Genomic DNA, 26,966 nt, shown 5'->3' on the forward strand with positions numbered 1-26,966 from the left:
CTAATGCTGGGCTAATCTATCACCAGAGAGTTCACAAGCTTTAGTTGCAGAGATGAACCTTTGGGAAAACGGAGGATATTAAATGGCTTGCAAATGTCCCATAAGTTTCACAATCCCAATCTCCTCCAAAAATCTAGGGAAGAATTGAAAAGATAAAATGCTACTTTAAAAAATACAAACTAACATCTGTGAGCAAACAGGAATGTAATGGATGGATGCATTAAGTTTAGTGCTTATGTCCATCAGAAACACACCTAAAAGGCCTGTGAATATTTCACAGTTGGACATTTTTTTAATAAGCACCAATTATTGAACTGGTTTCCTCATGATTCTCATCTTCATCTTTTTTTTGACTGAAAATAACAAATCTATAGACATAACAGGTGATAAAACGATGTTGCAGAGGGAACTCTGGGAATGATAATGACAGATTGCATTACACATTAAGTTAGCAGACTTCCTGCTGTTGGTCTTATGTATGAATCGTGTTCTGATATTTACTGTCCTGCTGTAAAAGGTGTAAATGATTGCCCACATCTTTCCTGTAGCAGCCGGGACTACAGACTCATGTTAGGATGGGTACCTACCCAAGGGGGTCACCTTTTTGGTTTTTGGAGAAAAATTTCACATGGATTCTTAAATTCCATTAATGACACCGACAAGGGGACTCTCACTTCACTAACAATAGGAGAGCCAATCACAGGCCAGTAACGTTTCATGGTTTATCAATGTAATTGCAGAATGTTTAATCCGCATTTGTATAATGGATTTCTTGTCCCTCCAGATAACATTTGCTTCTTGCATGGAAGGAGCACCCTAAAATGTCTTCTCATCAATTCCACCCATAGCTGTACTTTAGGTTATGTTGCCCCTCCCATATCTGTAAGGGAAAGCCTCAATTTCTCCCAATACTCCCCTGGCCTTCCAGTGAGAAGAAACATTTTCTCTGGAATGGAAATGTTTTATGAATCCAAAAAGTTGAACCCCGTGGGTAGGTACCCATGTTTAATCCACACTGCTCCAATAGATTCCTAGTCCATCCAGATAACATTTGTTTCTTAATACAAACATTAGTAAAGTAAGGCGCTGTAGGAGTAATAATGATTATGTGATGAAAATATTTATGTGTAGAATATATCACATTTAATTTCACAGTTTATTTGCATGTTTGTAGTAGTTGTGTCCATTACATGTGGATTTGATTATTTAGAATCTATCTTTGTCACACGATTTTAATATAACCGTTGAGTTGGATTATATTATATTCTACACATATATTTTCATCACATAATCATTATTACTCCTACAGAACCTTACTTCATACATTTTTGCATAAAGCAGTTGGTGATTATTTTTGTTGGGTTGGCGCCTTCAATAGATTATATAAAATATACTTCTTGTGTGGAAGGAGCCCCCTAAAATGTCTTCCCTTCAATTCCACCCATAGCTGTACTTTAGGTGATGTTGCTCCTCCCATATCTGTAAGGGAAAGCCTCAATTTCTCCCAATACTCCCCTGGCCTTCCAGTGAGAAGAAACATTTTCTCTGGAGTGGAAATGTTTTATGCAGTGATCCCTTCATAGACGGGATGGGGAATCTAAGTAATCTAAGATAATTAGGATGAACCCGTGTACTGGAGTCATGGATCAGATAACCAATGAGACCATTGATGTTATAGCAGAGCTGACAGCAGAAGTGTCTCCATCACCTAAGGTATGGATGCACCGAAATTATCGGCCGATAATGGGTTAACAGTGCCAAAATTAATATGGCCACCGCGAGGAAGGAGGAGGGCGCAGCGCAGGGCAGGTTTTAAAAGTCCCGCCTCTGGCCGGCCGCCCGCCTCTCAATGACGTCCCTACTACGATCTGTGCAATAATGAAGTGACATACCAGGCGGGGGGCGGGGCGAGCGGCCGCTAATAGATAGCACTATGTGATCCTTCCCTGACAGCTCAGTGGTACTGTGTGTGAATGAGAACTGAGCTGACACCGGGCGGGGGGGGGGGGGGGGGGTGGGAGGAGCGGCCGCTAATAGATACAACTATGTGAGACTTCACTTCCCTGTCAGAGGAGATACTTGCCTGACATGTAAGTGAAGTGAAGGCTCACATAGTTGTATCTATTATCGGCCGCTCCTCCCGCCCCCCCCCCCGCCCGGTGTCAGCTCAGTTCTCATTCACACACAGTACCACTGAGCTGACAGGGAAGGATCACATAGTTCTATCTATTAGCGGCCGCTCGCCCCCCCCCCCCCACCCGGAGTGTCCTCTTCAATTCACGATGTATATGAATGAACGAAGTTAAGGCTCACATAGTTACAGATATTAGCGGCTGCTCCCCCCGCCCTCCCTCCCGGTGTGTCACTTCATTCATGGACAGAGAGTGACGCTGAGGCGGATGCGGGGGGGGGGGGGAGGGGGGAAGGGTGAGGCAGCTTACCATTTGTATTAGTATTAATTATGCAGCATGAGGGGGTTAATGTATTGTCACTGATGCATTAGTGACCGACCAGTGGCAGTTAATTAACCCCTTTGTGCTGCATTAGTGCAACCAGTGCATCAGTATTAATTAACACTGGTTGCACTGCTACTGCTTGCACTAATGCAGCACAAAGGGGTTAATTAACTGCCACTGGTCGGTCACTAATTCATCAGTGACCAGCAGTGACAATACATTAACACCCTCATGCTGCATAATACAAATACCATTGGTAATTAAATTAACTTATTGCCAACCCATCACAGTACATATACTGTGACAGGGTGGCAGCGACAGGTGTACGTCGCTGCCTGTGTTTGGTGTATACCCCTCTTCTACCTATTTTAAAATTATTTAGGGAAAAAGTCATTTTCGGTTTCGGTTTTCGGCCAATGGCATCCTGCATTTTCGGTTTCGGCCTAAAATTTTCATTTCGGTGCATCCCTAACCTAAGGTGGTGTCACAGAACTGCATGGCTGCTGACTATCTCTGGGAAGCTCAAGGTGGAGTCTACAATCTGGTGTCACATAGAGAGTGTTGTACATTTATAATAACTGTATAGCCTCAATCCTCTAGTGGGATTTTTAGATCATTAATTACAACATAATTAAAAGTTGCCACAAAAAGCTTTATTAGTACAATGCATGTAAAAGAAACATTCCTGCTCAGATAAAATACCAAAGTGGTTGCAAGTAGTAATATGGATGAATGTAGAGAAATAACCACATTTATCTGTCCTAAGGACTCGTGTGGGAGTCTTTCTCTGTCCGCTTTGGTATTTTATCTGAGCACAAATGTTTCTTTTACATGCATCGTACTAATAAAGCCTTTTGTAGTAACTTTTAAATTTTGTTGTAATTAATGATCTAAAAATCTCCCTAGAGGGTTATTTCTATACAGTTCAGTTACAGGGGATGTGGGCATTGCTATCTATCCCCTCCTAACAGCAATCTGTACCTCACTATACATTTATTTTATATCATGAGGATCTCAGAAGGAGACATCTACACAAGGTAAAGGAGATCCAACTGTCACCTGGATGGAGGAAGTGGAATCCATTTTCTTGGATGGGTTTAGTTGGAACTTGGTTGAGTAATATGGGGGGTTTGCTTCTTAAGCCTTTAGTTACTATTATAGTTTTGATAATAATTTTATACATCGCTGATGTTGTATCTGGTGTTTTCTTCTTTAACACATGGTTAAATTCACATTATAGCCCTGAGGATTAGTTAAAACCCCAAACATTATATATTTTCTGAAATCAGAGACCCCGGGGAATAAAATGGGGGTAGTTGCAGTTTTTTATGTCACACAATATTAGCACAGCTGTTTATCAAATGCATATTTTCTGTAAAAATACAGTAAGGGTAATTTTAGGGCACACAAATAAACTTAGGACATCATTTCTTTGGTAAAATATAACAGATGAGGTTGTGTTGAGTAAGTAAATATCAGACACATCAAGCTTTAAAAATTGTGCATACTTGGTGACAAACTTCAGTACCTACAAATGTCCCATAGGGGATGCTTTAAAAACCTTTACAGGTCATCAGTATAAAAAGTTATCCATGAATGATGTCCCTAGAGTTATTCCTCTCACTCTGGTGTGTGCAGCGATATGTAAGATGTGTCGTGTGATTGTTGTTTTCCTACATAACCGCACCCAACACTGACATTTCCATATGTATATGGGAACTGGGGGTATAAAATTTGTTTTGTGGTTTGTTTGTTTTTATTTGCAGTGTTTTACTTTAATTTTTTTAAACTTTAGTTTAGTTGTTCTCCTTCAGGTCCTCTAACCTTGTAGATGGTGACATGGACTTGTTGTGTGGGAATGAGCAGGAGGGGCTCGGGGTTATCTTCTACCCAATGAGCTTATTATGGATAAAAGATGAAAGTGTCTTCTGGGAATTTACAGGGATTTGGATGTTTAGAGGGTTACATAAGTGGGCGGGGCTGGTAATAATGAGGGGTGTGTCATATGATAATCAGTTTCTTAGCATAGATGATATCAATGGTATAAATAGATCCTTGAAATGTAAACAATCTATCTCTTTTCTTCTGTTGGTAAAGTGTCACATATATATGATTAATAAAGTTGGATTTTATTTTCACCGCACAATACTGTGGTCTGGGTTCTTCTACAACACATCCACCCAAAAATGTAATCTTCCAGTTATAGAAGTCTGGTGGAATGGGGGACAAGCTGATTGTATCTCTTAGGTCCAGGGGTGGCTTGCCCCCTAAAAGAGGCTCAGTCCACTCCTGGAGGTGCCCACAACTTAATATACAGAAGAGAGGAGGTTTTAAGCCTGAAGGAGGCATGGCATTCTTTCCGGTGGTTTCTGCAGTGCTGGGAGAGGACTCAGGTGCTGGCTGGGATGAGAGAGCGATGGTGGAGCCATGGGGATGGTAGCAGCGGCAGCCACTCCGGCCACCTCTCCCCCTGTGGAATTCAGCAGAGGGGTGGGGCTACCGTCCACATCCCCACCATGGGGGACAGCCAGTGCTGAACTTAGAGAGCTGGAGGTGGCAGAAGGCACTGCAGAGCGGAGTTATCTCATAGCTAGCAACCCGCCTTGTGTGCAGCAGGTCAGTGTGTGATCGCCAGCCCAGCAGTTTAGTGTCACTCTGCTTTATTCTATACCAGCAAGGCTGAGTGTTCCTGCCCATTGCCCATCCCCCAGGTGCAATTCCCTATCCCATATCTAATAACCCTGATATCTATATACATAGTGAGTGCTATTCCCTATATACTGTATAAGACTGATATGTGTACACTGAGTGCTGGTACCTACCTGCATATATAACACTGACATCTTTATACGGAGTGCCACTCAGTGTACAGATATCAGTGTTATATATAGGGAAGATTAGGTGTGCCTGGCTGTGCAGGGTGGGGGATCCCAGCTACTTGCAGCCAGTGATGGAAGTAACTGCGTTTAAGTAAATGGCGTTACTTAAAGCAGTTAATTTTGAGGGTAACGAGTAATCTATCTGAATACTCGTGCCCTCTCTGTAACGCCGGTGCCATTACTTCGGCTGCCTTACCGCAATTACATCTACCGCCACTAGATGGCAGCAGTGTAATTGTAATTCCCCCTCTCCTCTATGACCACGGCCGGCGCTGCCCACGGTAGTGCAGAGAGAGAGAGGAGGAGGAGACTTGATGAGGAGAGGCGAGCGGCAGAGCACAGCGTGCCAGGCCCAGGAGGGCAGAGCATGCGACTAGCCGACCACCATTGCCACTTTTCCAGCCACACCACCAGCAGCCAGCCAGACAGCAGCAGCACAGTAGGTACCAAAAAACAAAATACAGTTACTGACAGACTCAGTCAGTCAGGACTCAGACCGCCACCACCACCAGTGTGCCACACCGCCGCCACCACCAGTGTGCCACACCACTGCCACCACCACCAACAGTGTGCCACACTGCCACCACCACCACAAGTGTGCCACGCCGCCACCACCACCACCAGTGTGCCACTGCCACCACCACCGTGCAAAACTGCCACCACCACCACCAGTGTGCGACACCACCAGTGTGCCACACCGCCACCACCAGCCAGTCAAAGTTACTCACACAGTCAGGAAGACTCAGACCCCCACAGTGTGCCACACTGCTACCACTATTAAAGATCTTAGAGAACGTAATTGAATTATAGTAAAAAAGTCGCAGTTACTTTGCTGAGTAACTAATTACTTTTTCTATGTGGTAACTGAGTCACTAACTCAATTACTTTTTGGGAGAAGTAATTTGTAACTGTAACTAATTACTTTTTTAAAGTAAGATGACCAACACTGCTTGCAGCTCCTATAGGGCTTTGCTACATGGTGATGAATGAAGGACTGCTCAGATCATAAAGGAGCTACTGCCCCTCCCCCTATGTCACCTATCCGGAGCATTCAGCACACTATTCACCTAACGGAGATCACCCTTTCTAGAATGAGATTCCGATGGACTCCTTCCTAAGATTTGGATGATGTGTGAGAGTGTAAAAAATAAAAGATAAAACCATCATTGCTGAGCCCAATAGTGGTGATCAGAAAGAGAAATGGTGGAGTATGAATATGTATTGATTACAGAACTGTGAATCATAGAACTGATCAAGATCAATAAACTCCTCCTCACACTGGGGAACCTCTTATCCTGCAAGGCAGTAAATGGTTCACAGTAATGGACTTGAGATCCGGGGACTATCAAGTATCCATGAGTGATGATAATCAATAGAAGACGGCTTTTATGTGCCCCCTGGGGGTTTCCCAGTTTGTTTGCATGTCCCAGGGGATTATTGGTGCACCGGATGCTTTTCATCATTGGATGGAATGTTATTCTGTTCAGCCAGTTATGTTATTTATGTCCCCCTGCTAGACAGCAGAGTCAGGTTGTGACCTCACTTTTCTCTGCACTGTATAAGGAATTCAGATTGGTCACCACCCTGCCCCCTCCTGTGACTGAACAAAGAAGAAGAAACTGTCACTACTGCCCCTCCCCCTCCAGTGTGACTATAGCACAGTGAGTAGATGGTAGTTTAAAAAAAACAACCAAAATCTGATATATTTTCTGAAAGCAGAGACCCTGTAGAATAAAAAGATGGCGGTTGGAATTTTTTCGGTCACACAATATTTGTGCAACTTTTTATCAGTTCTACATTTTCAGTAAACTATACGTTCCAATAAATGTTAGTGCAGACAAAGCACAATATAATACCACATTGTTTGTAGAAAATAAAAGATGAAGTTGTGTGGAGTAAAAGGATACAAATCCTGTGTGTGTCCATGAGACTGGGAGAATTACAGCCCCCAAAATGATCAATAGGTGACATTTTCACTGCTTGTGGACCGCCCACTGCCTTCTTACTGCGGCCGAGCGGCCCCGCTGTGCTGGATGAGGTACATGGATGACATCCAGCATTTCCAGGTAGGGGGCGCTCCCACCACCCCATCTGTGCTGTCATTCAGTACAGCACAAGTCGGTCAGCAGGTCCCAGCCAATGATTTTTGGCCTGGACCTGCTGATTGGCTGTACGGAATCACAGATCAGCCGTGTCCATGTTTTGTAATCACAGACACAGGAACTGCACCGTTCTTCTCTCTCTCTGAGCCCTTTTCTGTTCAGAGAGAAGAAAGCAGACCTGTGTGAGTCCAATCAGCACATTTACACTTCCACACACTTAGTGAGGCACATTTAACCCCTTGATCTCCCTCCAGGTAACCCTTTCACTGCCCTCTCACAGTGTCATTAGTACAGTGTACAGCATTTTCACTGATCACTGTATTAGTGTCACTAGTGACTTCAGATAACGTCAGAGTCAGTCAGTGTCCCTCCCAGATAGTGTCAGATTGTCCGCCACACTATCGCCATCCACATTTAACCCCTTTATTGCCAGAAACATTATCAAAGTCACACTATAACCGCCAATATTGATATAGAGTCTGAACATGGATCAGTATATTGATCACAAACAGAACTTTACCAGTGTCCCCAATAGTATAGTGTCCCCAAAAATGCAGTGTTAGTGGGATCAGCCCCGTTCTCTGATCACTGCCACCTCTGATACATTGTACACAAAACTGCAGTGTTAGAAAGATCAGGCCTGATCTCTGCAGCACTAGCAGGGAAATCTTATTTCTAGCACACAAACCATCACTGACAGCCAGGAGCTCTTTTTCCCGTGAGTCGCACTTGGTACCTGTAAATTTACTGCCCAAAATGTCCAAAGAAAGGACCACTAGTGAGGAGACCTACAGGATTCTGAGTATGACAGATGAGAGTGAAGGGGAATCCTCTCTATCAGAATCCGGCTCAGAACATGAGCCTGTGGAAAGCAGCGGCACCCTGACAGGGAGCTCAGACGATGGAGAAGATGTCCCTGCTAAGATCAGACGTACCCAACCCCAGGTTACTGAGGTGCTAGAAAAGCAGAGTTATGCTCATATGCAGCAGAGTGCCAGTACTAGCGCTGCTCCAGAGGCCTCGTACATCCTGGCCTTTTACACACCAGCACTGCAGTATCCCATGGTGATGTGGAGAGTCCTAGAAGTGCAGTACAAGCTGGTGAGGAGGCCGGCACTAATAGCGGAGTGCAAGCTCAGCCACCAAGATTTCAAGTACAGACCTGTAGAGCCCATTCAGAGGTGCTTGTGAACTCTGATTGGCTGCCCCCAGATTCAGCAGCACCCATTACCCTCCCCCCATTCACAGCTCAGCTCAGGGTTCAGATGGAAACGGCAAACTTAACAACCACCCCTGACATTTTTTTTAGCTGTTTTTCACTGAACACCTCTTTAATTTGATTGTGGACCAAACTAATCTTTATGCTGACCATTATATTGCCGCCAACCCAAACTCATACCTTGCCAGGAAACTTGAGTGGAAACCTGTCACGATTTCTGAATTTAAGACTCTTTTGGACCTCACCCTTAATATGAGCCTTACAAAAATGCATTGCAGTCATATTGGTCCACAGACCCGATTCATCATATCCCCGTGTTCTCTGCTGCAATGGCCAGGCATAGATAGGAGAAAATAATGTGTTTCATGCACTTCAATGACAATACACTTGCAGCAAAAAATAAGATCTTCCATGGACTCAACATGCCTCTTAGCAAATACCTTGGGGTGTAAACTTTCCAAAAAGGGGTCATTTAGGGGATGATTTACAGACCTGGCATTTAGGAGCCTCCGGAAATGTGATAGGTAGTCAGGAAAATCAATGTGCCTTGAAATCCTAAAGGTGGTCATTGGATTTTGGGGACCTGTATGTGGCTAGACTGCCAAAAAGTCTCTCACATGTGATATCCTCATATTCAGGAGAAGTAGAAGAATGTGTTTTGGGGTGTAATCCCACATATACCCATTGCATGTGTGAGAAATATCTAATTTTTTTTTTTCTTTTTCCAACAACTTATTGGCAAAAAAAAAAAAATCTTCTATGTATTCAGCATGTCTCTGAGCAAACATCTTCCAAAGAGGGGTCCTTTGGGGATGTTTGTACTGTCTTGAAATTTTAGTGCCTCAAGAAATGTGACCCGAATCATCATATGCCCGTGTTCTCTGCTGCATCCATCGATGACTGATCAGTGTACCGGCTCATTGCCTGTACCATGTGATCACTATGACCAATCGCAGCAGATCACATGACATTTGTAAACAATGGATGGCTTACTTTCATGTCATCCATTTTGTACAATTGTGTAGCTAGCTGTGATTGATCACACTGATCACATAGTACAGACAGGGCCAATCACAGCCCATCTGTACCATATTATTAAATGTAACTGATTAAAAATGGTTGATCGGGTTAGTAAAATGTACTAGTATAAACAATCAAAATTTGTAAAATTATCACTTCCCCAGATTAGTACAGTGTTTCTATGGTAACACTGTATTGCTCTGGTAACAGTGTTTAAAAAAAATTGTAAAAAAAAAAAGTAATAGAAAGGAAAAAAAAAATATTATTTTTATATTATTATCTTTTTTTCCATACTGTCACCAGTTAGTGTCCCTGATCACAATCACACCCATTATATGACAATGCTGTATTGCACTGGTGACAGTATGTTAAAAGAAAATGTGATTTTTTTTTTAAACTTTCCTAAAAATTGTGACAAAAAATTAAAACTTCAAAAAACTTGCCATGCCTCTTACTAAATACCTTGGACTTTATAAAAGGGATAATTTGGGTGGGGGGAGGGGGGTATTTGTACTGTCCTGGCATTTTCAGCCCTCAAGAAATGAGATCGGCCATCAGTACATCAGGATTGGTCGATTTTCAGTAGTTACTCATACAGCAGTTTGTGGACTCTATAACAATCCTACAGACTAAATAATATACACTGATTTGGGTTATTTAAATAAAAAATGTAGCAGAATACATTTTGGCCTAAACTTCTGAAGGAAGATTATTCATTTCCAAATTTTTTGACAGTAACAGAAAAGAAAAACTTTTTTTTCAATATTTTCTGTAGTTTTTCATTTATTTAGCAAACAATAAAAGACCCAGTGGTGATTAAATACCACCAAAACAACGCTCTATTTGTGTGAGAAAAAATGATAAAAAATTCTAATGGTTACAGTGTTGCATGACTGCGTAATTGTCATTCAAAGTGTGACAGCTCTGAAAGCTGAAATCTAGCCTGGGCAGGAAGGAGGTAAAAGTTCCCGGTACTGAAGTAGTTAAAGTAACACAGTACTGAATTGCAAAACAAGCCCTGGAGATGAAGGGGGTAAATCCTTCCAGAGGTTAATAAATCTTTCTTTAATTGTACACAGTTTGGTTTTAGCTTCATTTTATACTTCTTGTGGCTGCAGTTCTTCTGAGCTCCACAAGGTGGTGATCTCACTTATACAGAGACAGGAAATCTCTCTGGAAGACAGGAAGTGAGGTAAGGTACAGACAGGAAGTTATGTAGGGTACGGGCGGGAAGTGAGGTACAAACAGGAAGTGAAGTGAGGTACAGACAGGAAGTGAAGTGAGGTACAGACAGGAAGCTCCATGTGAGAGGAATTATAGAGGAGACATTGCTGGAAGTATCAGCGGAGGAGGTAATGAGATTGTATTTTATCATATCTCCCATCACTCTCCCTTGTAGGACTCCATATTTCTCTGTCCCTCTTTTCGGTCTGATATACACACAGACATATGAACATACAATATAACGCCACAAAGTCTTCATATCGCTCTCAGATTTCCCTCAGATATCAGATTATTTCATGTACTGAAGTGAAAACACTGATATAAAAGAAAAGTAATAATGAAATAAAACATAAGTGGGTGTAACTGATCACATTGTCACCAAACGTCACCCCCAAATAAAAGTTTTCCCTGTAAGGGTCCGGTCACACCAGGAACTGCACGTTTCTCATGAATTTCCACATGTCCGTTTACATGCGTTCGCAGTGCGTCTTTTAGCATTGGGAAGGACAGGGGATCAAAGGAGACAAACTTGTGTTTTGTCCCCAGAGTCACATTGTGTTGTGTTTAGTCCCATGTACATGCGTTTATGTACTCACAAAATCAGATACTTAAAGACTCATCCAAATCACATGTCAGTGTTTATCATCCACCTGGATGGAGATCCCTCTTTGGATGGGTTGATCCCTCTGCACAGTGCTGGACTGGTGAAGCCTGACAGGGAGAGCAGCAGCTGCTGCCGCTATATCACACAGGCAGGCCGCCGCATGGATATTTTATTTTATTTTTTCATTTTTCAAAACCTTGTTACAAAAATGAGATCTTCAAAATACTCCCCATGCCTCTTATCGAATACTTTGGGGTGTTTACTTTCCAAAAGGAGGTGATTTGGGGGGTATTTGTTCTATCCTGGCATTTCAGGATCTCTGAAACTGTGATAGGTAGTGAGGAAGAGAAATACACCCTTTGAAAGCCTGAAGGTGGTCATTGGATTTTGGGGACCTGTATGTGGCTAGACTGCCAAAAAGTCTCTCACATGTGGGATCCCCATACTCAGGAGAAGTAGCAGAATGTGTTTTGGGGTGTAATGCCACATATATCCATGGCTTGTGTGAGAAATATCTCATTAAAGTGACAACTTTGTGTACAAAAAAGAAAAACAATTTTTTTGTCATATTCAAAAACCTTTTTGCGATAAATAAAATCTTCCATGCACTCACCATGCCTCTCAGCAAATACCTCTGGGGCGTCTACATTCCAAAAAGGGGTCATTTTGGGGGTTTATGTACTGCTGTGGCATTTTAGTACATCAAGAAATGTGATAGGCAGTCAGAAAGTAAAAGCTGTGTAAATTCCAGTATATATTCCATAGTTTGTAGACTGTATTGTATTCTGCTACATGTCTTTGGTAAAAAAAAAATATATATATATATTTCTTAAATTTATGAAAAAAATTGATTTTATTGGATATTTTTTTTATAATAGAAATATAAAATAAAATGTTTTTTTTTTTCCATATGTATCATTTATATAATAAAAAATAGAAACCCCAGTAGTTAGCAAATACCACCAAAGGAAATCTTTGTTTTTGTGAAAAAAAATTATGTAAACTTAATTTGAGTACAGCGCTGCATGACCGTGCAATTGGCAGTTAAAGTAGTGCAGTGCAGAATAGTAAAAAATGCCCTGGTCATGAAGAGGGGAAAACTTTCCGAAGCTTAAGAGGTTAAATTGCATTTATGTGCCAAGAAATAACTTTAATGTATTTATTACTAAAATTTTGCCTTTTATAAAGCATTGCTCTAATATCATGTAACATAAATAAATTAGAACTACCAACATTTTATTCTCTAGGGTGTCTGCTGTCAATAGATATATAATATATTGGGGGTTTTAAGTAATCTTCAGGCCATAAAATGATTTTTAAAACATGTAAACAAAAAAATAAAAAACATAAAAAAAATGGCTCCAGGATTCAAGTGGACCCTTTATTACACACTGAGTCCAGGAAGCCACAGAGAGACCACGTTTCCCCTGACTTCCTCTCCAGGCTGTGATCCCACTCTGGTTGGGCGCCACCTACAGTGGAAGAAGAAGACTGCACCTGCCTACATCTGCTTTATGCTTTGTCTGATCAGGATGACGGCATTTCTCCCTGAACGCAGAGTGCCCTAAACACGAGGTAAACGCGGTGCAGCATTTAGCCTAGACTTTGACAGGCTGCAGGCAGCGGGGGTGGACGCTGTACCTGTGCCTACCAGGTGTATTATACCGCCAGCATTGCACACACAGGGACTGGACCCCCCATGTACAAGGGACCTAAGAGATACAATCAGCTTGTCACCCATTCCACCAGACTCCTATAACTGGAAGATTACATTTTTGGGTGGATGTGTTGTAGAAGAACCCAGACCACAGTATTGTGCAGTGAAAATATCATCCAACTTTATTAATCATATATATGTGACACTTTACCAACAGAAGAAAAGAGATAGATTGTTTACATTTCAAGGATATATTTATACCATTTATATCATCTATGCTAAGAAACTGATTACCATATGACACACCCCTCATTAATATCAGCCAAGCCCACTTATGTAACCCTCTAAACACCAAATCCCTGTAAATTCCCAGAAGACACTTTCATATTTTATCCATAACAAGCTCATTGGGTAGAAGATAACCCCGAGCCCCTCCTGCTCATTCCCACACAACAAGTCCATGTCACCATCTACAAGGTTAGAGGAACTGAAGGAGAACAAGACCATGACCACCAGGACCATCGCCTGACTGAAGCCATGCTCACATTTCTTTCTAATGCTGCTTTTATGGTCTCCTCAGATACAGATCTGGCAGATGTACATTAGTGTAACCCTTTCACTCAAATCTGTGCTTGATCATCTTTTTTGGGGTACAGAGGTGACATTAGGGGTCTAACGTCTCTTTAAAGAGGACCTGTGACCAGCAATATGCTATCACATGAGGGGCTATCAACCCCCTATGTAATAGAAATGAAGTTGAGGGAAAAATTAAAACAAACTTAGAGTATAACTATAACTATTTATACTGATGACCTGTAAAGGATTTTAGAGCGTCACCTATGGGACATTTTTGGTACTGAAGTTTGTCACCATTTCACAAGTTCATCCAATTTATAGAGTTTGACATGTTTGGTATCTATATACAAGACACAAACCTCATATTTTATATTTCACTAAAGAAATTAGGTAATATCTTGTATTTGTGTGCACTAAAATGAACGTTACTGTTTTAGTTTTTTACAGAAAATATGCATTTGATAAACACTTGCGCTAATATTATGTGACAGGAAAAATGGCAACTACCACCATTTTATTCTCCAGGGTCTCTGCTTTCAGAAGCAAAAAAAATAATGTTTTGGGGTTTTCAACAATCCTTTGGTGTAAAAATGTGAATTTATCCATGTGCATAAAAAAAAAGCAATTAAGGCATTGAAAGAAACAATAACAGCAATCTATAAAATTATAATCAAAACTATAGTAACAACTAATGTCTTAAGAAGCAAACCCCCCATATTACTCAACCAAATTCCAACTAAACCCATCCAATACAATGGATTCCACTTCCTCCCACCCAGGTGCCTGTTGGAACTCCTTTACCTTGTGTAGATATCTCCTTCTGAGATCCTCATGATATAAAATAAATGTATAACACTCTCTATGTGACACCAGATTGTAGACTCCACCTTGAGCTTCCCAGAGATAGTCAGCAGCCATGCAGTTCTGTGACACCACCTTAGGTGATGGAGACACTTCTGCTGTCAGTTCTGCTATAACATCAATGGTCTCATTGGTTATCTGATCCATGACTCCAGTACACGGGTTCATCCTAATTATCTTAGATTACTTAGATTCCCCATCCCGTCTATGAAGGGATCACTGCATAAAACATTTCCACTCCAGAGAAAATGTTTCTTCTCATTGGAAGGCCAGGGGAGTATTGGAAGAAATTGAGGCTTTCCCTTACAGATATGGGAGGGGCAACATAACCTAAAGTACAGCTATGGGGGGAATTGAAGGGAAGACATTTTAGGGTGCTCCTTCCACACAAGAAGTATATTTTATCTGGAAGGACTAGAAATCCATTGGACCAATAGGGATTAAACATTCTGCAATTACATTGAGAAACCATGAAATGTTACTGGCCTGTGATTGGCTCTCCTATTGTTAGCGAGGTAAGTGAGACTTCCCTTGTCGGTGTCATTAATGGAATTTAAGAATCCATGTGAAATGTTTCTCCTAAAACCAAAAAGGTGACCCCCTTGGGTAGGTACCCATCCTAATATTCCTAAGATGATTTTGTAGTCCCGGCTACTACAGGAAAGATGTGGGCAATCATTTACACCTTTTACAGCAGGACAGTAAATATCAGAACACGATTCATACATAAGACCAACAGCAGGAAGTCTGCTAACTTAATGTGTAATGCAATCTGTCATTATCATTCCCAGAGTTCCCTCTGCAACATCGTTTTATCACCTGTTATCCTTTCTGTAGATCTGTTATTTTCCCACCTTCAGTAACAGGGTGACAACCCCCATCATTCTGCAGTAACATTACACAGCAGCGTTGTCACCCTGTACAGGGAAGTCTTAGATAGGTTATAAGTTAATGTGTAAGGTAAAGTCTACAGGCTTGGAAAGATCGGTTTGCAATTGGATAGAAAATTGGCTAAAAGATAGAATTCAGAGATTTCTCCGGGTCAGAGGGTCAATGATTCTTACTCTGAATGGTGTAAGGTTATCAGTGGTGTACCCCAAGGTTCAGTGTTGGGACCCTTACTTTTTAATATATTTATAAATGATATTGGGTCTGGGATTAAAAGTACCATTTCAGTCTTTGCAGATGACACCAAGCTTTGCAGTGGAATAATTTCCTTATAGGATGTCTTCAACTTACAAGCTGACCTCAATGCACTGTTTCATTGGTCAACTAGGTGGCAAATGAGGTTTAATGTTGATAAATGTAAAGTTATGCACTTGGGGGTAAGAATATGCATGCATCATACATACTAGGGGGAGTCGTACTGGGGGAATCCATAGTGGAGAAGGATCTGGGGGAATCCATAGCGAAGATGGATCTGGGGGAATACATAGTGGAGAAGGATGTGGGGAAATTCCTAGCGGAGAAGGATCTGGGGGAATCCATAGTGGAGAAGGATCTGGGGGAATCCATAGCCGAGAAGGATCTGGGTGTTCTGATAGATCCTAATCTTAATAATAGCATGCAATGCCAAGCTGCAGTTTCCAAACAAGCAAAGTCCTTTCTTGTATTAAAAGAGGCATGGACTCCAGAGAGAGAGAGATAATTTTTCCCCTGTACAAATCATTAGTAAGACCTCATCTGGAATATGCAGTTCAGTTTTGGGCTCCAGTTCTTAAAAAGGATATCAGGAAACTGGAGAAAGTGCAGAGAAGGGCAACCAAACTGATAAGAGGCATGGAGGAGCTCAGCTATGAGAAAAGATTAAAGGAACTGAATTTATTCTCTCTCGAGAAGAGGAGATTAAGGGGGGGGGTATGATCACCATGTATAAATACATAAGGGGGGATATGATCACCATGTATAAATACATAAGGGGGGATATGATCTCCATGTATAAATACATAAGGGGGGATATGATCTCCATGTATAAATACGTAAAGGGGGGATATGATCTCCATGTATAAATACATAAAGGGGGGGTATGATCTCCATGTATAAATACATAAGGGGGGGTATGATCACCATGTATAAATACATAAGGGGGATATGATCACCATGTATAAATACATAAGGGGGGATATGATCTCCATGTATAAATACATAAGGTGGGATATGATCTCCATGTATAAATACATAAGGGGGATATGATCTCCATGTATAAATACATAAGGGGGATATGATCACCATGTATAAATCCATAAGGGGGGATATGATCTCCATGTATAAATACATAAGGTGGGATATGATCTCCATGTATAAATACATAAGGGGGGATATGATCTCCATGTATAAATACATAAGGGGGATATGATCTCCATGTATAAATACATAAGGGGGGATATGATCTCCATGTATAAATACATAAGGGGGGATATGATCTCCATGTATAAATACATAAGGGGGATGTGATCTCCATGTATAAATACATAAGGGGGGATATGATCTCCATGTATAAATACATAAGGGGGATATGATCTCCATGTATAAATACATAAGGGGGATGTGATCTCCATGTATAAATACATAAGGGGGGATATGATCTCCATGTATAAATACATAAGCGGTCCATATAGTAAACTTGGCGTTGAGTTGTTCACTTTAAGGTCAACACAGAGGACAAGGGGGAACTCTTTACATCTAGAGGAAAATAGATTTCATCTCCAAATACAGAAAGGTTTCTTCACCGTAAGAGCTGTGAAAATGTGGAATAGACTCCCTCCAGAGGTGGTTACTGCCAGCTCACTAGATTGCTTTAAAAAAGTCCTGGATTCTTTCCTGGGTGTACATAATATAAATGGCTACTAGGATTTATAGGTAAAGTTAATCCAGGGAATATCCGATTGCCTCTCTGGGGATCAGGAAGGAATTTTTTCCCCTGCTGGAGAAAATTGGATCATGCTTTGCTGGGGGTTTTCGCCTTCCTATGGATCATCTGTGTGTATAGGATTGTGTATATGGGATTGTGTTTGGGTTTTCTTTACTGGTTTTTTTTTTTTTTAATTGGTTGAGCCAGATGGACTTGTGTCTTTTTTCAACCTGACTAACTATGTAACTATGTGTAAGTAAGACAACAAAAAAAGCCCAACTTCAGCTAACGCTTCTAAAGCAGTTACAGCAACAGGGTTTTTTCTAAGGGTTATCCTCCATATGAATTAAAACTGACAGTAAGCAACCCCTCCAACTGCCATTTTTTGCCAAATTGCTTAACCTTCAATAGGAAGTAGAATGAAATAGATCAACTGGGAGGATCAACAAGTAATAAAAATGTTACAAGGGGAGACTCGGAAAATCAAAAACTTGTTTGCTAATGACAGATATTTTAGACCCTGCAGGTCTCATTAACCTGGTGCCGACCACCCGCCATCTTTCATCTCTCTCCTGCACAAACCGACGTAGACCTACATCAGTCGCGCGCCTGCAGCTAGGAGGCGAGCGCGCGCGCTGCCGGCGGCACGTTCCTGCCCCACTCAGCGGCGGGCAAGCCGATGCACGGGTCAGGCGGCTCCGATCCCCGCTGAGAGAAGGACGGTCGGATGTTATAAACACAGCTGACTAGAGATGCACCGAAATGAAAATTCTGGGCCCGAAACCGAAACCGTAAGTTCAGGATGCCCTTGGCCGAAAACCGAAACTGACTTTTTTTAACCTCAATAATCTACATAATAAAAGTGTCAAACACGCCTATAATAAATAACCCATAAATTAATATCAGCAATAAATAAGCAATATATTCAATATCCTATAAAAGCTCTCACTAATGTGGATAAAAAAAAGAATGTGTGGCTTATACAGTACATAAATATGAACTTAGAAAATCACTTACCGTATATACTCGAGTATAAGCCGAGTTTTTCAGCACATTTTTTTGTGCTGAAAACGTCCCCCTCGGCTTATACTCGAGTCAAGGAAAAAAAAAAAATTTCCTGTCCGCTCCGATGGGTTTAAGGTTTAAAAATGGCGCCGCCCGTCGCATACATGTCACCACGCACGCGCTGCCGCCGCTCGTGTAATTTCGGCTATTCCCGGCGCCGCTCGGGAGAGGCCGGGAATAGCCGAAAGTATACGAGCGGCGGCGGCGCGTGCGCAATGACGTGTCGGCGCCGGGCGGCGCCATTTTTAACCACTTAAGCCCCGGAAGATTTTACCCCCTTCCTGACCAGGGGGTATTTTGCGATTCGGCACTGCGTGACTTTAACAGACAATTGCGCGGTCGTGCGACGCTGTACCTAAACGAATTTGACGTCCTTTTTTTCCCACAAACAGAGCTTTCTTTTGGTGGTATTTGATCACCTGTGCGATTTTAAACAAAAAAAGAGCGTCAATTTTGCAAAAATAACAATATTTTTCACATTTTTTTATATGAAATTCCCCCCCAAAAAAAAGTAAAAATCAAAATTTTTTAAAATTTTCGGCCAATTTGTTTTATGCTACATATGTTTGGTAAAAAAAATCGCAAAAAGCGTATTTTGATTGGTTTGCGCAAAAGTTATCGCGTTTACTAACAAAGGGAAAGATTTTTGTCATTTTTGTTGTTTTTTTTTTTAACGCGTAATGGCGGCGATCTGCGATTTGTTTTGCGGTACTGCGACATTGGGGCGGACAGATCGGACCCTTGACTGACATTTGTGACACTTTTGGGGTTACCAGTGACATTTCTACAGTAATCAGTGCTATACATATGCACTGTTACTGTAAAAATACACTGGTTGTGAAGGGGTTAACTTTATTTGGAAGGGAGGGGCTGTGTGTATCCCTAGGGGCGTGCTTTCTACTGTGATTGGCTGTGGCTTGAGCTGTAAGGACACTGATCAACGGATCTACATACTAGATCCGTTTGATCAGTGTCTTTACAGCGAGGAGAATGACAGGCAGCTTGTTTACACAAGCTGCCTGACATTCTCCCTCTCCCCCGCCGATCGCCGAGTGACCGGCGGACATCGGGTCCGCTGGTCACACGCGCGGGGGGGTCCGTGACCACGCGGGAGCGGGAGCGCACCTCCGGGGGCGCGCGCTCGCTCCCTAGACCCTCACAAGCTAGTGACGTAGCCCTACGTCACTTTGCCTGTGAGGGGCTGACTGCCGACGTAGATCGGCGTTAGGCAGTCGGCAAGTGGTTAAAATGAAGGCGCCTCTGGAACAGGTAAGTGAAACAGCTTCACTACCTGCCATTATGCAGGGCTGCGGGCACACTACAAGGGATGCAGTGCTGCGGGCATGGTCCACATGTACCATGCCCACAGCACTGCATCTCCTGTAGTATGCCCACAACCCCGGATCCTCTTGTACCATGCCAGTACCCTGCATTCTCCTGCACCATGCCAGTCACCCTGCATTCTCCTGCACCATGTCAGTACCCTGCATTCTCCTGCACCATGCCAGTCACCCTGCATTCTCCTGCACCATGCCAGTACCCTGCATTCTCCTGCACCATGCCAGTCACCCTGCATTCTCCTGCACCATGCCAGTACCCTGCATTCTCCTGCACCATGCCCGCCGCCCTGCATTCTCACCCTAGGCTTATACTCGAGTCAATGATTTTTCCCATCTTTTTGTGGTAAAAGTAGGGGTCTCGGCTGATACTCGGGTCGGCTTATACTCAATTATATACGGTAAATAAATAGAATAAATATAAATGAGCAATAACAAGTACAGTAAAACGTATATCCTTGTGCACGAGGATATACGTTTTACTGCACTTGTTATTGCTCATTTATATTTATTCTATATTTGCTAAGTTCATATTTATGTACTGTATAAGCCACACATTATTTTTTTTATCCACATTAGTGAGAGCTTTTATAGGATATTGAATATATTGCTTATTTATTGCTGATATAAATTTATGGGTTATTTATTATAGGCGTGTTTGACACTTTTATTATGTAGATTATTGAGGTTATTTATATATTGATAATTTATTTCCCTCTATATATATATATTATATATATATATATATATATATATATATATATATATATATATATATATATATATATATATATATATATATATATATCTTGAAGTGGGCCGCAGCCAATCTCTCTATTATCTCTTTATACATATATATTTCTTAATTTCTTTGTTTGTTATCCTAAGAACAGATTCTCTTAGTTTTTTTATCTAAGGGGTTAACTTTATTAACTCGCGCACTGCAATTAGAAAGGGGTGAGCACTGCACTAGGCTGTGAATCCGTTCTACTACTGACATTTATGCAGGGGAGAAACAGTTTTTTTTTTACAGCACAGCACATAACATTACCTTCCTCCAAAGCAAACATCACGTGAAGGCACTGAAGGGCGGAGGAGAATGAGATCCTCCTACACTGTCACTGTGCATTCTGGGTCCCTCTCCCCCGGGACGACAAGCTGTAAATCACAATGAAGGAGGCACCGCAACGGATCGCGGCGGACAGGGAAGTCAATGACTCACTTCTTTCACAGATCAGCGGCCATACATTTTCGGCTTTTTTAACCCCCTATCGGCCGAAATGAAATAGTATCATTTTTGGCCGAAAATATCGGCGGCCGAAATTTCGGTGCATCCCTACAGCTGACCATTCTTTTCCCTGGAATAATCATAAAGCCCCTGTGATCCTTCTATATAGGATCACATGTCTCTATGATCATTTCACAAGCCACGCCCCCCCACAGTTAGAATCACACTCCTAGGCTCACATTTAACCCCTTGATCACCCACAATGTTAACTCCTTCCCTGCCAGTGTCATTATTACAGTAACAGTGCATATTTTTAGCACTGATTACTGTAGTAATGTCACTGGTCCACCCAAACGTGTCAAAAATGTCAGTTAGGGGTCCGATCTGTCCGCCGCATTGCCGCAGTCCTGCTAAAAAATTGCAGATCATCGCCATTACTAGTAAACAAAAAAACACAATTAAAATTATGTAAATCTTTCCCGTAGTTAGTAGACGTGCAAACCAATCAAAATACGCTTATTGTGATTTTTGTTTTACCAAAAATATGTAGCAGAAAAAGAAATTGGCCTAAAAATGTTAAAAAAAAATTATTTTTATTCATTTTATTTTTTTGGAGAATGTTATATAGCAGAATGTGAAAAATATTGTTTTTTTTTCTAGATTGTCGCCCTTTGTTTAAAGCGCAAAAAATAAAAAATGCACAGGTGATCAAATACCAACAAACACTCTATTTGTGGGAAAAAAAGGACATCAATTTTATTTCAGTACAGCATTGTACGACCGCACAATTGTCCATTAAAGTAACGCTGCGCCGAATCGAAAAATATGGCCTGGTCATTAAGGTGGGAAATATTCCGGTCCAGAAGTGGTTAAAAAAAACTGTCACCTAAAATACATCACATTGTCCCCTATGTGATGAAAGGGTAGTAAAACAAAAATTACAAATAATTTTCTTTTTTTGCAAAAAAATTGGTTAAACCCAAGCACATAAAATTTCCCCCCGAAGAAATTTTGAGGCCCCCCACCTCCACATGTACGCTCGTAGAAACGTAAGCGCATGCGTCGGGGGGCACCTACGAGTGAAAATGTTGATTGCGATACACATGTTGCCATGCACACGGGAGTGAAAGCATTAATTCTAGCACCAGACATCCTCCATAACACTAAACTGATACATATAAGGGGGGGGGGTTTATTTTTAAGCATTGCCTATAGAAAATATAGGGGACTGAAGTTTGTTGCCATTTCACAGGCACACACAAATTTAAGCTTTGACAAATTTGATATCCATTTACTCAGCGCAACCTCTTTTATATTTTACCAAAATGTGGGTAATTTATTGCATATGTTCACCCTAATGTTCACGTTAGTTTAAATATTGTGTTTAAGGTAATATCGGGTGACATAAATTTGAACTACCACTATTTTATTCTCTAGGGAGTCTGCTTTCAGAAAATATATAATGTTTGGGGGTTTTACATAACTGTCAAGGCTAAAATTATTTTTAAACGTGTGCAAAAACTGCAAAAAAAGGGTCAGGCAGCAAAAAAGGTCACAGTTGACCCCCAACTGGAGGAATGTCAGTCCTCAAAAGTAATAAGAATGTGACCACACACTTCACACTTGGTATGCTCAGAGCTCTTGCAGTTGTGCTGTGTGAATAGTCTATGTAGATGAATAATAGATGGACAGAGGAAGAAAATAACAAGGACATTCTTTCTTCACCAGATGGAATCCCTGAGACTTTCAGTAGAACCAAATGTAACACAAAGTAGCCAGCTGAAATTAAATGGTACTGTTAAATGCATCCCATAAACAGCAGAAAGTCAGTGTTGAAGGCCTACAGCAGCTTAGAAAGTTACTTTCTTACTGAACAGAGACTTCTCCCTGGCTGGTGTCCCAACCACAGACCTGCCTGCAAAGCGGTCATCCATGAGAGGAGATGAAACATGGAAAGGAGGCATTGATCATGGGAGAGGAAGTTTGGATAAGGTGAGCATAGCTGGAGCCCCAAAGCCTGGCATATGGTGTATCAACAGTCAGAAGAACCTGGAATGGACTCTCCCACTGAGGCTTGGCAAGATGCCATTGGATCCCATCCTAGTCTCTGGTACTGAGGCAGTGTTGGTCATGTATTCGCTCAGGCAAGGAAGAAAACACTTGGGAACACGGCTCAGTTAGTGAATGATGAAAATGCATTACATGTTCAGTCAAAGCTCCATAAAAAACAAAATAAAAAGATGAGAATCATGAGGAAAACAGTTCAGTCACTGATACTTCTCTGAAAAAATAAAACTAAAAGAGGTATAATATTTACAGGCCTTCTAGGTTTAAGTCTGATGGACATAAGCACTACAGTTAGTGCATCCAATCATTACATTCCAGTTTGCTCACAGATTTTAGTTTTTTTTTTTCTAGTCACATTTTATCTTTTCACGTCTTCCCAAGCTTGTGGGATGACATTGGGGCTGTGAAACGAATGAGACATCCGCAAATCCTTTATTATTCCTCCTTCTTCCAGAGTTTCCTCTCTGCAGCTGAAGCTTATGAATCCTCTGGTGATACATTAGCACAGCATTTACTGTATAATATTTGTCACACTCAAAGCATTAAAATGGTTTCCTGCCAGTGTGAACCCTCTGGTGTCTGATAAGATTTGACTTCACTGTAAAAGCTTTGCCACATTCAGAACACTGGTATGGCTTCTCTCCAGTGTGAACCCTCTGGTGTCTGATAAGCTTTGACTTCTGTGTAAAAGCTTTGCCACATTCAGAACATTGATATGGCTTCTCTCCAGTGTGAACCCTCTGGTGTACGATAAGCTTTGACTTCTGTGTAAAAGCTTTGTCACATTCAGAACACTGATATGACTTCTCTCCAGTGTGAATCCTCTGGTGTATGATAAGATATGACTTCTGTGTAAAAGCTTTGCCACATTCAGAACACTGATATGGCTTCTCTCCAGTGTGAATCCTCTGGTGTCTGATAAGCTCTTTCTTGGTTATAAAAGCTTTGCCACATTCAGAACACTGATATGACTTCTCTCCAGTGTGAATCATCTGGTGTGTGATAAGATATGACTTCTGTGTAAAAGCTTTGCCACATTCAGAACACTGATATGGCTTCTCTCCAGTGTGAATCATCTGGTGTCTGATGAGCTCTTTCTTGGTTATAAAAGCTTTGCCACATTCAGAACACTGATATGACTTCTCTCCAGTATGAATCATCTGGTGTGTGATAAGATGTGACTTTTGTGTAAAAGCTTTGCCACATTCAGAACATTGATAGGATTTCTCTCCAGTGTGAAGCCTCTGGTGTGTGATAAGATTTGACTTAACTGTAAAAGTTTTATCACATTCAGAACACTGATATGGCTTCTCTCCAGTGTGAATCCTCTTGTGTCTGACAAGATTTGACTTCAATGTAAAAGTTTTATCACATTCAAAACATGGATATGGCTTCTCTCCAGTGTGAACCTTCTGGTGTGTTATACCTTTTGCCTCCATTGTAAAACCTTTATCACATTCCAAACAAGAAATATCTTCTGAAATGACTTCTCATATATACATGGGTTGGACTTTACAGTAAAGACATTGTCACTTCCAGAGCACTAAAATTACTTCTCGTTTGTTGTCCTCTGAGGTTGGATTAATGTTGAAGAGCATTCAAAACATTTAGAAAACGGATAGGTCTTGTGTCCTGTGTGAATCTTCTAGTGAACTGCAATAAAGACTTTCAGTCACTTATAACATCCATATGGCTTGCTTCTCATGTAACCTTGTTGTATTGTTGTAACAAGACAAGCATGGCCAAAAAAATGTTTCATCGATCCACCTGTGCAGAAAAAAAACAGAAGTCATAATTCTATAAAAAAGGGTTAAAAAAAGTTGCTTCCTTTTTAACATTTATTAACTGCTTCCCGCTGGGCCTATTGTAATATGACAGCCAAACAGGAGCCCCATTGTCACATAGTTAGTGAGGTAGAAAAAAAGACACCAGTCCATCCAGTTCATCCCGTGTGTGTGTGTGTGTGTCTTTGCTGCTAACCGTACATTGTATACCCCTGTATGTTGTTCTTCTTAAGGTGCCCATCTAATAGTTTTTTGAAACTATCGATGCTCCCTGCTGATACCACTGCTTGTGGAAGAGAATTCCACATCCTTACCGCTCTGACAGTTAACATTCCCTTACGTAGTTTAAGGTTAAACAGTTTTTTTCTAGTTTTAGTGAGTGGCCCCGTGTTTTATTGTATTCCCTTTCTCTGAAAAGTTTGTTCCCTATGCTCGGGTCACCAGTACGATATTTGTACACTGTTATCATATCCCCTCTCAAGCGTCTCTTCTCCAGAGAGAATAAGTTCAATGCTTGTAGTCTTTCCTCATAGCTGATGTCCAACATTCCCCTAATTATTTTTGTTGTCCTTCTCTGGACTCTGTCCAGTTCCAGCACATCCTTTCTGAGGACCGGTGCCCAGAACTGGACGGCACTATCTGATAAACTGTGTAACTCACTACACTCTCCCTGAAGGAATGTGGAATTGTGTGTACGGTGAGATAGAAGTTAGTTAGGTAGGAAAGTGATAGATTAATAAGAAGGCTTGACGGTGGTGTAGGTGGTAGAATACCGGGCTTGCAAGTGAGAGACTGTGGGTTTGAATCCCTTGGCCAGCAGGTGATTGATTTTAATTATGGATATTAATTAAAACCTATTAAATTTATAATGGATGTGGGAACTCGAAGTTCCAGCGAAGAAGCCCATTTGCTCGCTATTCGGCGAACAGGCAGTGTTCGAGTCGAACTTAGGTTCGTCTCGAACACGAAGCTCATCACTATACACCGATATGGGTTCTTTTTACCAAAGAAATGTAGCAGAACACATTTTAGCCTAAAATTAAGAAGAAATAAAATTTTGCAAATAAATAACCTAACAGAAATGAAGAATGTGAATGTGTTAAAGATAAGGGTTTTAATAGATCACCTAAATACAGAGTAGAAGATAGTCAGAGATTGAGGTAGAGAGTTCCAGAGGATGGAGAGGCTCTGGAGAAGTCCTGGAGGTGAGAAGAGTAGGAGGTATTGTGAGGAGTGAAGAGAATGGTTTGGTTGCCATTTTGAGACAAGGTTGGTGATGTAGCTGGGGGAAGAGTTGTGGAGGGCTTGTAAGTTCTTGTAAGTATTTTGGATTTTTAATAGGAAGAGATCAAACAAAAGAGTTGCCCTGGCATTATTGCACCTCCAATAGGTAGGAAAGGCTGTGGGAAAAATGTTGTGCAAAGGTGGGGAATGTATACCATCTGGTCAAAGGTTATAGCTGGACTCCTGGAAAAGGAGGATTTGTGAGTAAAGAATAGGATATGATCTCTTTCTGTCTGGGTGAATGTGTGACCCAAATCTCTTCCCATTTCAGAAGGAATAAAGTTGTGATATCTCCATTTTGATTGGTAAGGAAGTGATGGGATATGGAAATTGTGTGACCTGTTGGCTGACTTCATCTTTATTCAGGCATCATGGAAGAATGCATTGTCACCTGACCTGTCTGTAACGCTCATTAATAAAGGTTTCATCAATAAATGCATAATCTTTTGCCAAACACAATACGTATATATCCGTTGCAGTTTTGAAATGGTTTACCGGGATTATGGCTGAAGCCTGCAATTCTGTTTCTCATAAAAGTAATCTGAGCTGTAGATGCTGGATCACTATTAGAAGCAGTGAGAGGGTGGGGGGGGGGGTGTCCCCTCCCCCCCCCTTCTCACCAGTGTTTCTCGGGCCTTATGTTCTTACCAGTTAGCCTGGGAAATGATCCGACAGTTCGCACAGCTGGTCACAGAGGTGAGAAGAAACCAGATCGTCTCTGATCACCACTACAATCTAGGAGGACCGGAGCG

The 26,966-nt window shown here is 41.4% G+C and overlaps 1 protein-coding gene across 1 annotated transcript in view; it reads right to left on the minus strand.

The window, feature by feature from the left end:
* The window catches only part of LOC309545764 (uncharacterized protein), a gene marked incomplete at its 5' end in the record, with an annotated part of 733,676 nt that extends 709,091 nt beyond the window's left edge, over positions 1–24,585 (minus strand). The window contains one exon of the mRNA XM_082245118.1: positions 23,719–24,585. Coding sequence (XP_082101244.1) covers positions 23,719–24,585 — 867 coding nt within the window. The remainder of the gene's footprint in view (positions 1–23,718) is intronic.
* Positions 24,586–26,966: the final 2,381 nt, after the last annotated feature.

This window comes from Pelophylax lessonae (assembly GCF_965119305.1).
Source record: "Pelophylax lessonae genome assembly, chromosome: 2".
In the NCBI taxonomy this organism is placed as follows: Eukaryota; Metazoa; Chordata; class Amphibia; order Anura; family Ranidae; genus Pelophylax; species Pelophylax lessonae.